General features: G+C 41.0%; 1 protein-coding gene across 1 annotated transcript in view; it reads left to right on the top strand.

Annotated features, from left to right (window-relative positions):
- Window positions 1-5,736: 5,736 nt before the first annotated feature.
- lars2 (leucyl-tRNA synthetase 2, mitochondrial) overlaps window positions 5,737-11,486 on the top strand; it is a 38,599-nt gene continuing 32,849 nt past the window's right edge. Inside the window, exons 1-2 of the mRNA XM_014337665.2 lie at window positions 5,737-5,909; window positions 9,745-9,977. Coding sequence (XP_014193151.1) covers window positions 9,753-9,977 — 225 coding nt within the window. The 5' untranslated portion in view covers window positions 5,737-5,909; window positions 9,745-9,752. The remainder of the gene's footprint in view (window positions 5,910-9,744; window positions 9,978-11,486) is intronic.

Here is an 11,486-nt window from a genome sequence, read left to right as displayed (position 1 = left end):
GTGTGTGTGTGTTTCTCTATAGATTTAAGAAAAAAAGAAACAAAAAAGAAAAAAACTCTGGCTTAGTTTAGTCAGACTCTCCCTGAGGACACTGAGCCTCCATCTGCTCCTGTTATATGATACCTATCACTTCTGCTTACACATCCTGTTGTTAGAGGACCATTATTTCTTTAAAAATGACTTTGAGCAGACAATTTTCACCTGCTGAAGTCTTCACAGCATTTAATGAGTTCATTAAATGCCCTGTAAACACATTTTATTTGTCAGCTCCTGCATGAACAGCAACCAGCAACATGAACATGAAGTCACCTTTAAGTAAGAACCATTTCCGTGATTGTTTTTTATCTTTTTATTTGATAGAGACCACAAGAAGAAAGGAAGCGTAAGTGGAGAAGGGAAGTTCATCAGCAGGGTTAAAATCAGTCAAGAGGTTTGTGATCATAAAGGTACCCCAAGCTTCACAAGCAGGATTTTCTGGTTTCTAGGTTAACTGGCAACAGTAACATGTCAGTAACATGACTGGGTATAAAAAGAGCATCTTAGAAGGGGAGATTTCTCAGAATTAAAAATGAGCGCAGATTCACCAGTCTTAATGGAACAGAATAATTTTCCTCAGACTGCAGCAAATTTGAATACCACATTGGCTACTGTATATTATGTCCTCAAAAGATTCCAAGTATATGGCAAAATCTCTCTGTGTGTGGTTCAAGGCTGAAAACCATCATTGATCTTTGGGTCCTCAGACTGCACTACATTAAAAACAGGGATGGTTCTGCCATGGAAATCACTGCATGAGCTCAGCAACACTGTCTGTGAACACAGTTCATTGTGTGTCCTCACAGTGTGCTCTACCGTTGCAAATAAGTCATTGTGAACACAATCCAGAAACACAGATATCTTCTCTGAGCCAAAACTTATTTAAAATGGACTGAGAGTAAAACTAACACTGTTCTATGTCAGACAGATCCAAATTTGAATTAAATTTTATAAAACATGGACACCTCATCCTCCAAACTTAAGAGAAGAGGGACCATCGAGCTTTGTCATTGACACTCAGATCAAAAGCCTGCATCGCTGATGATATGGGGGTGCATTAGTGCCCATGAAGGTTGCACATCTGGAAAGGCACCATCAATGCTCCCATACACATGGACATCTTTTTCAATGGAAGACTTTACATATTTCAGCAAAGACAACAATAAAGTGCATACTGCACCTGTTACATGCAGGCTTCATAGTAGAAAAGGTGTTGAACTGGCCTGCCTGCAGTCGGGATCTTTTTGGAAACCTTTCAATAATCATGAAACGAAAAATAGGACACAGACAAGAAGACACAGGGATGACAAGAATGGGACAACATTCCTCTCCCAAAAGTTCAGCAGCTGCTCTCCTCAGTTTCCAGATGTTTACAGACTGTTGTCAAAAAAAAAAGTGAATGCTACACAGTGGTGAACATGGCCTTATACCAACTTTTTTGAGTCGTCTTGCTGCCCCCAAGCTCAAAATGGCCTTATTTATTCTTAAGAATTTCACATTTCATGAGTTGATATGTTTTCTATGTTCTATTGTGAGTTGACTATGGGTTTATGGGGGTTTATATTCCAATCTGTTTTTGTTTGCAATTTGCACAGGGTCCCAACTTTTTTGGAGTTGGGGTTGTACAATGATGTCAGAGCAACATAGTTGCGCCTCATGTCTTGTTACTGTGTTGTGTGGACCAGCTGTGGCCTAAATGCATGCCCAGTGGTAACATGGGTAATGGTAGGTGCTGATGTCTGACATCTGGCCCACGGTTGGTAGATATGTCACTGAGTTGTTGTAGTCATATTCACCCTGAGTGTATGCAGTCAGTCAAATGTGGTCAGAGAGAACTGCACATGTGGACTGCACTGAGCTACATTTGGACCGCACAGCCACAGCTTTTTGGCTTATGACTTCAGCTGGAACAGGAAAGTCACAGTCATTTTGGGGAGGAGTTTTCTGACGTTTTCTAGGAAGGTAAACATACAAATCGAACATCTGTCATGAGGAAAACTTGGCTTTCATAAAAGAGAGAGCTGGGTCTGAACCAAGACCATTTGTTGCACTGTGATTAATTGTCTGATAAAATGATGGAGGGAAGCTACAAGCAAGTGGATTTTTACTGAAAATCAAAACTTAATAAGCCCAGATGATCAACAAGCCTTTGAAAACACACGGTTTAGATCAGTAGTTTGTTGTAGGAGCCATCTTCTTATCTGATGATGGGATATTTTCCCTTCAAAACATGATTGATCCATCCCCATGATAAACAGTTAGAGAGGTGTTTTCTTTTCATGTTTTTCATCTCGTCAAGTTTTCTCACCCTTGAGAAAAATACTTTCACATCACATGATTCTTCAGTGACTTTTTTCTCCAGAATACATCAGGTTTGTTTGGCTGTTCATTTCTGAACTTCTGATGCTGAACTTCGGATCGTCACCACTCATCTGCAAAGTTTGAACAGGAAGTGAGTGGGGTTGGTGTTGTCACAGCTGTGTCACTGAGATGACCACGTTGACCTCGTAACATCGAGCACATCACTGCTAGCATGTAACCGGGTTAGAGTTGGGTCATGGTACTGAAATATGTTTTAACAGCTCAACAACAAACATTAAAATTAAAGTGTTAACCTATGGGCATTCCTCAGGTCCACTAAAATGTTACCACACGCTACAATACTATACAGAGCATGATTATTTTGAACACAAGGCTCACTGTATTTATCAAACCTAAGTCAAATAAATGAGAAAGAGTGGAATCAACCACAGACAGTAATGAATGCATCTTTAATAACAAATAGGGTTCATGAAAAACGGGGACAATCTAAGTCCTCTGGGGTAATTGGCAGCCTGCAAATTGAAAATCCAAAAAGTTCCCTTTGGTTATGACTCCTTTGTCTGCCATGTGTTTGTATGGAAAGAGGAATGTGGTCAAATACTAAAAACCTGAGTTACTATTATGGAAGCCAAGGTAGTGTCTCCATTGAGTAATTTCTGTTTTTGTCATGGAATATTTGATGAGGTCCACAAACACAGTTGCACTTTTACATGCATCATGGGCATCTCTCCATCTTTGCTGCTTGCATCTGCGTGCATCTGAGTCAACAAGTTCAAAACTGAACTTTGTGTGTGTCTAAGTCAACGTCTCAAAGAGAAACACTGAATGGGAGGCAAATTTTGGTCAGATTACACACACCAAAGTGTGGGAGACCTCTGACTGATGATGTATGTTGTACTCAGAATTCATGGGACATGTTGACATAATACATTTTATATCTGTGGTATCTGACCTTCATATTCACTTCCCACTTTGATCTGGTGCAGGTGAAAAATTTGGACTGATTTTATAGACAGTGAGACACTTACTTGAAGGGTGATCATCTTGTGGTTATGCTGTAAATACTTTGATCATTTTTGCCATGTAGGACAGTGTAGTGATGAACATTATTAAGAATGGAGCATTATGATTTGAAGGATTTGATTCCAGGATCTCTCCAGAAACTTTGAGCTGGTCACAAAGCGTCATTCACCAGCACCTGCTGTCTTCTACTGGAGTAGAGGAAGTGAGATTCATTCATTCATCAGTGACGTTTTGTCTGTATCTGCACACTGATCTTTGAATGTATGTGGAGAGTTAGCATCTTTACTCTGTCAGAAACCCATTTCCCTCTCATTCATCCACTGCAGCCACATCCTGGGCGGAGGCACCCATTTAACTTTGATATATGATGGCAAGCCAGAGCAAAGCCCCAGGTTTAGCTCGCTGACGTCAGATAAAGTACCTTTCTTTAGCTCTTACTAATGATGTCCTCCCTCCTTCTTTCTTTCTTCCCCCAATGGCTCTGACTTGTTCCCCCCTGCACTGCTTCTGTCTGCACGTCAGATCAAAGGTGAGAGCCACAGGGAGGGCTCATAGGGGAAAAAAAGACTGATAAGACCCTTTCTCAGCCTTCTCCTCTTTGCCTACCTTGCTCCATGATGAAGATGAGAGTGAGTAGAGGTGCACTCTCAGTCAGCAATCACTTCAAGATGGAAATTGGCATCAAAGAAAGTGTACTTCCCTCAGAAGCCGCATATAATGATGGTCCCTCCGGAGCACACTGTAGTTGTAAAGCTGATCACGGCGAATCGTGGAATAATTTCAGTCAGCTTTTATGCAAACTCTTATCACTGAAGATCAGTTATTAAAATACTTATGAAAACATTGGAAATATCAGAGAATAACAAGCATAGCGTATAAAGAGAACACTCATGTCAGTTCAGTGTCGGTATGTTAAGTTGGGAAGAATAAACCTTTGTGGATCCATTTCACCTGGTTTGGTGCAAAAGTGGCAACAGGTGCGCTAGAAAGGCAACAAGAAGGCAATGGCTGTTCACAGCCCAACTCTGACTGACTTTTCTCTTATTTTGTTTTAGCCTGAGATGATACCTGCATCTCATTCAGGTTGCACAGGTATTCCAGCACCTCCAGGATGGCACATCCATATGTGACACTGCAAGAAGGTTTGCTGTGCCTCGTAATGTGGTCTCAAGAGTATATAGCTGAGATACCAGAAGACACCTGGACCTGCTGTAGAGAGGCATCAATCCATCTTTTGCCGTGTAAAGACCTATCTCCTGGTATCATCTCTGAACTCTTGAGATTGTGCTGGGAGACACAGCAAACGTTTATATGGAGGTTCACATGCCTTGTTGTGGCCTCTCCAATGCGGCTGTGGTCATGTTAATTTGGACCGCAGCAGATAAATTGGAATCACAATGGTTTATTCTTCCTAAACAAACACCCTGATATCAATGAAGTTTTGAATGACTTTGTGTGAAGATTTAGTACTCCCTTGAATTATGTTCAGTGATATAGGTACAAACAAAAGCGCAATAAAAATCAGGATACCTAGGGTGGACAAATATATGTATAATCTGTAGTCTGCTTCATTAGTAAGCAATCTACTGTATTTACCATTAAATCCAAGGTTTTGTTGTTATCTTTTTGTTTTTTTGTTTGGGGGGCGATCGTGGCTCAAGAGTTGGGAGTTCGCCTTGTAATCGGAAAGTTGCCGGTTCGAGCCCCGGCTTGGACAGTCTCGGTTGTTGTGTCCTTGGGCAAGACACTTCACCTGTTGCCTACTGGTGGTGGTCAGAGGTGGCGCCAGTGTCCGGCAGCCTCGCCTCTGTCAGTGCGCCCCAGGGTGGCTGTGGCTACAATGTAGCTTGCCATCACCTGTGTGTGAATGGGTGGATGACTGGATATGTAAAGCGCTTTGGGGTCCTTAGGGACCAGTAAAGCGCTATATAAATACAGGCCATTTATCTGATTCATTCATGCCAGTTGCTGAATACATGTTTATCTGTCTAGAGGCTACAGTGCAATACAAAAACTGATTGGATAATGACAACTACATCCTTTTATTTATTTATTACATATTTTGTTCCTATAAATATAGTAAAACTTTTTTTAAACATCCATTGACAGTATGTTCTAGCGTTAAAGTGAGATTTTCAAAAATCCCCTTTCTAGAAAGAATTTTTTTTAAAAATGTGTCACAAAACAGGAATTGTCAACCTTTGTTTACTCAATTTTCATTTTATCCTCTGGAAAATAGCGACTGTTAGTACTAGTACTACTACTAGCAGTACTAGAAATAGTTATTCCAGGGCGTTAATCGCAATATCCGTCAGGAATGTAGCTAAAGGCTGTCTTTGTCGTTGTGCACTGTGTTAATAAAGGTTATTTAAATCCAATATGGCGGCGCCTACAGTGCAATCGTGAGCCAGGAAAACAGGTCGTTTACAACGGTTTTTAAGGCTGGTTGGGATGTTTTCTTTAACACGGACTGGCGTATTCTGTTATTGCGAGCACAGCGCGGAAATAAAGGAGTAGGAAATACAACGGTGAGTAGCTTCACAGAAGACATTTTCCCTCCTTTCCTTCATCCTTCAGCGTGTGTGCAGCTGACAGACTCCACGAACATGCACACAGCAGGTGTAAAAAGGTGTTTCCATTGTGTTTAATTCGCATTAAAGAGAGGAGTATTCGCTTATCTATGCGGATAAAGCAGCAGGTCAGGTTTATCACGAGAAATAACAACACGCAATACCGCTGTAGCATAAAGACGGAAAAGAAACCATGTCAAAACCCCTATAACGTGCATGTAACAAAGTCACGCGATAATTGGCGTGACGCATGCTGTATCGATGTAACGGGATGTGGACTATTTGTGGTTTTAAAATCCAAAATGTTTTTGCTCTTACTTGATTTGCTTGCTTGGTGCTTCTTACAAATATGCAGGAAAATCGTGTATAACTCTCATGTCAGAAGCCATATAGCTTATTACACCTCATTGTTAACAGTGTAAGACAAGCTGAACTGAATTTAACGTCTGCATTTATATGATCGTTTTATCCACTGAGGCCAAAAGTTGTTAGGAGTTGTAAATTTGGGAGCATGTGGTCAGAAAGACAAGCTGTGGTAACACAGTTTTGATGGTGTTTTGAGAATATTCTTATAAATGTATCCAATACATTTGATTACTGGCAACATTATCGTTTCTTGAGCAAATGTAAGTAAGTGCACCTTTACTCATTGTCTTAATATATGTGAGCTCTGGCACCAGAAACAGATGCATTTGACTTCTGACATATTGAAACACCTGTCCTATCTGAGCATTTATAAAAGATTCTCATAATGACTGACTGCACAGCTCTCCCCCAGATCCTAGTTTTCTGCTTTAAAAATATATTTTTAAATTGTCACAGTTACTGTTCATTTGAAGAATTAATCAGCCACCCCCACCCCACCCCACCCCTTGCTGAGTACTGGAGTCCAGCACACAGACTTGGACATCAGCTTGAGATGAAGCAGTGTTTTACTCTTTGTAGGAGACACCCGAATGGATGAGGCCAGTCACCATAGAAACATTATCTCAGTCTTTCGCCTCAGCCCACTCACTCGCACCGTCAGAGACGCGCACGGCGTTGAGTGCTCGTCTCTCCCAGCTTCAGCCTGAGGGGAGGAGTGTTGGTTGTTGTGATGCTAGCTTATACTCGAGAGAATATATTGAAGACAAAAAAGTCCCACAAACAGGTGGGTGGAGGAGAACCAGTGACAGCTGACAAAGCTCAGCTTTCTCCAAGTGATTTGTCCATCCTGGTCAGTTGTCTCCTTATAATCTAGGATGTAATTTTTTTTTAAAAAGCAGTGGTTTTTATTGCTAAAATCAGGTCATCTGAAACTTTCTCTCTCATGTTGATTTGTTTAACTGTCAAGTTTTCATAACATCAGCAATCCTACAATACAGAGTAACCTTTTCCTCTGAGCCCTCCTCAGCTTTAGTCATAATTTATATTTTCCCGACTGACTTGATGTCAGTCTGATGTCGGGGCGTGCTGATCATCTCAGCCTCCGCTTTGATGCTTAAAAGGTCTCTCTTTCTGAGATCCAGATGCGTCACTGCTGTGAAAATATTCTCCTTACAGGTCAGGTTAGCAGCAGTAGTCCTCCGCAGCCAAGACTGTGCTGACTGTACGAGCCTCTCAGGTTACCTTGGAAACTGTCTGTATATACAAGTCTGTGTCTGGGTGAAATCAAATCAAGGTTAAATGGGTTTTCGTACATACTGCTGACTGTCTGACCGACATTAAGCCAGCAGAAAGTTTAGCTTAACTGCTCTCTGATCATTAAGGAGGAATGGAAACCTTTCTGAAACAGCCTGCAATCAATCTGTTTTTCTTCTTTCAAGTTGTTAGCAGTGGGAGTGGTAAACTTTTTAAATTTATTTTATAGAGTAATCCTGTTCTGGACATTTTCTTTAATGTAGTATTTTGTCCTTTTTACCTACCAGTAATTACACAAATTGAGTGAAGCTGCCACTTCCATGCAGGTGATGTCCAGAGGCAGCTGGGTGCACTTAACCTCCTATAATGAAGTGGAAATAATCTAAAAGTACAGGGCCGATTTAAAGCCGAGAAATCGGTGTGTCATTTCATGTCATCTGACTGCAAATGACATTCTTTCATCCGAGCAGGCAGGTGGTTTGATACCTTAGATTCAGAGAGAGGCAGAGCTGTAATCACATCGCGCTGAATAAACCAGTCGTGCTGTTGTGTGAGTGACGTTGATGCGATGGACACAGGCTGTGAAGCAGCAGTGGTAAAAAGAAATAAAAAAAAAAAAAATCAGAGCTGCCATAAATTAATCGCAGTGGATGAAACTGTCACTCAGTCTGTTCACAACAAGTGGACTTTAATGTAATGTTGCTCATTCCTGTAGATTCAAGTCATCTGAAGTCATATGCACTGATGTGGGAAACCCTTTTCATACCTACTGCAGAACTATCAGAACAATCTCCAGACTGAAAACCTTTTTTTTAAACCCCTCAGCCCTAAAAGGCTGATGGGGTATTGTTGTCATCCTGCGGGCAACATGGACACCCACGTTTGTGAATAAGATAACTCGAGAACGAAGCAATACAGGCACTTCATATTAGTAACATAGTTGTATCTAAATGCTAAAAATTTTGGACAAGTTTGAATCTCAGTGACCTTGACCTTAAGGTCAAGTTTAAGTTTAAAAAAAAAATACTACAAATGTGATAACAGGAGAACAAGGCAAAGTGGGAGTTTGATATTCATACCGTAGATGTGTCTACTAAAAGGCTGAGGGTACCACCGGCTGCCGTCAGTATTTTTAAATCCTTCTAATCTGGAAGGGTTACGCATGCATTTGTTACATCTAAACTGGGCTATTCTAATGCACTTACAGTCCCTCTGGGAAATATTCACAGCGCTTCACTTGCTTCATATTTTTTCAGTCATTTTACAGTCGTAAATTCATTTTTTACCTCAAACAATACCCCACAGTGATAAGGTGAAGAAAAGGTTCTTGCAAATTTGGGCTCCTTAGTAACTCCTGATCATCAAAGCTTATTTCAAAAGAACCTCGTGTCTTTGCTGCTGCTGCACCAAAACTCTGCAGTGACCTCCCAAATGACCCAAATTCAAATGTTTAAATCTGAGTTGAAGACGCACCTTCTCTGTCAAGAATTTGGAACTGTGACCGGAAGATTTGGTTATTTCACGTAAACATTGTGACTGCGTGTAATGTCAGTGTTTAAGGAACCTGTAAAACACTTTGGGTTTAAATGTGCTATAAAATAAAATATACTTAGTTACTTATTGAATATTACACCATGGAGGGCATATCTGCCCTGTAGCCTTTTAGAATAATAATGTCAGACTCTAGTGGGTTTGAAAAATAAGTTTAGCTTATTCCACTCCACAAAAACCTGACTATTTTCTTTCATCTCACCATTTGGTCACATCGATGGAGATCCAGCACACACTGCAGTTGCACAAGTTTGGCCGGTCAGAGTGAAACTTCCAGGAAGCGATCCAAGCGTAGGAAAGGGCCGAAGGGGCACGAAGAGGCAGCTTTGAAAGGGAGAGCAGCAAAATCTATATCAGATAAAGTATTTGATTCATGTGGGCGGAGTCACGAGCCTTTTATTGTCATTTCTATGTAAAGATGGAAACTGCCGTTTCCATTTTCTGTCAGTTAGATATTTTAATGTGTGTGCATTCATGTTGTGTGTTTTATAAGCTATTTAATATATTTACCAAAGGTTAGGGGAAAGCTCGGTTAAAGCTGACCTCTACTGAAAAATAGAAACTTTAGTATTTCACTGGCATGTCAACATTTCCACCACTGGCTGTTTTCCTGTTTTATCAGACGCAATCATGCGGGTGTCCGTGCGAAGGCTGGCGCTGTATCCCCTGTTTGCAGCCCAAAGGAGCGGAGCCCTCCAGAGTCCATTTCTGCACCAAATTTCACCCAGGAGTCGCACCCTGTTCAGTGAGACGGGCGTGTGGGAGAAGGACTATCGAACAGAGACCAGACGCAAAGTGGAAGGATGGTGGCACCCGCGAATTATGGCGCAGTGGCGGAAGGATGCAGTGGAGGAGGTAAGAGGGTCTTTCAAAGTATCAAATAATAAGCTCAAGATTAAATGAATGATTGTTTTGCTTTTGGTAACCAGCAGTTACAAAAAAAACCCCAAAACTCAGTTTATATATGACACAGCAAGTGCTCCAGCTTCCTCTCACAGCTCAGAGGTATGCATGTTGATCTAATTGGTGATTTGTAAATTGGCCCTGAGATAGACTGGCAGTCTGTCTCTTGCTCAGTGTCAACTGGGATAGGCTCCTGTCCCACCACAATCCTGGTTAGGCAGTCTGGAACATGCATGGATGGAAATGCACTAAATCCTATAATAATCCTAATTATTATATAATCCTAATATAATAATCCAATAAATCCTTATTTAGATAAGAAGCTGGAACAAGCAGATGGTTGGCATTTCATTTGCCCCACATGCTGCTGCTGTAAAAATGTGTTGAGGTAAACTGCTAGTAGAAATGAATGTCTGATATGTCGAGTGAGAAACATGAGTCATCCTCAGTAAATACTTGACATAACAAAAATACTTCTTTCAGATGTTCTATGGCCTAAATAGAGGTCATTACTGTTGAATGAGTTGGAAATCATAATTGTACTCCACAAATCAAGGTTGCACCAACCAGTAGACGTCTTTTGTAGAATCTAAACATCATAAGCACAAACAAATGTTTTGTTTGTCCTTGCAAGAAAAACACAGATGTGTGTGTTTAAAAAACTGCTGATTTTATTTGAGTTTCACAAAACCTCTGCTGTGTCTACCTTGGGCCAAGTGCGTACTATAAATGAGGACAGTGGTAATTAGCTCCCCTCTTTAACCGAGCAAAACATTTTTAACCCACGAGTGAGTTCAAGAAATTCAAATGGATCCACACAATACAGAACAAGCCTGGTAGAGGTAGGAGCTGAAAGATTTCAAAGACTCTGGAAAGAAAACCAGTGAGAGATGTGTCTGAAGACCCCAGAACGACTGCAGAGACACAAGTGGATGACTTAACCAAGGCAGGAATGATATTCTCAAAGAAGAAAATCATCAAAAACCTGCACAAGAATGGATTGTGAGGTTGCAGACCATGGAAAAACTCCACTTCTGCAGAAGAGACACCTTCAGTCCAGACTAAAGTATGCTAAAGAAAACCTGAGGAAAGATTATAAATATTGCAAGTGCGTCCTTTGGCCATATGAGACAAAACTAGAGCTCTGTATCAGAGATACCGCTCATGTTTGGAGAAAGAAGAGGGAGATAAACAACTAAAGAACTCCCCAGTGAAAAGTGGTGGTGGGAGTATTGTTTTGTGGGAATGCTCCAGTGTGTCTGGGAGTTTGAATCTCACCAAGGTGAAAGAATCATGAAGAATTTAAAATAAAACCTCAAGCAGTCAGCGCAAAACTGGGTCTGCGTCATCGCTGTGTTCCAGTATGACAGCAACCCAAACATTCATAGCTCCTGGAAGAACAGCCTTCAGAATGCCAAAGTGAGCATTACTGACTAGCATGGACACATCCTGAAAAACTGA

Source organism: Haplochromis burtoni, unplaced genomic scaffold (assembly GCF_018398535.1).
Source record: "Haplochromis burtoni strain Fernald_Lab_line unplaced genomic scaffold, NCSU_Asbu1 Contig_142, whole genome shotgun sequence".
Taxonomy (NCBI): Eukaryota; Metazoa; Chordata; class Actinopteri; order Cichliformes; family Cichlidae; genus Haplochromis; species Haplochromis burtoni.
Note: the sequence above shows the minus strand (reverse complement) of the source record. Positions and strands in the feature narration are given on the sequence as shown.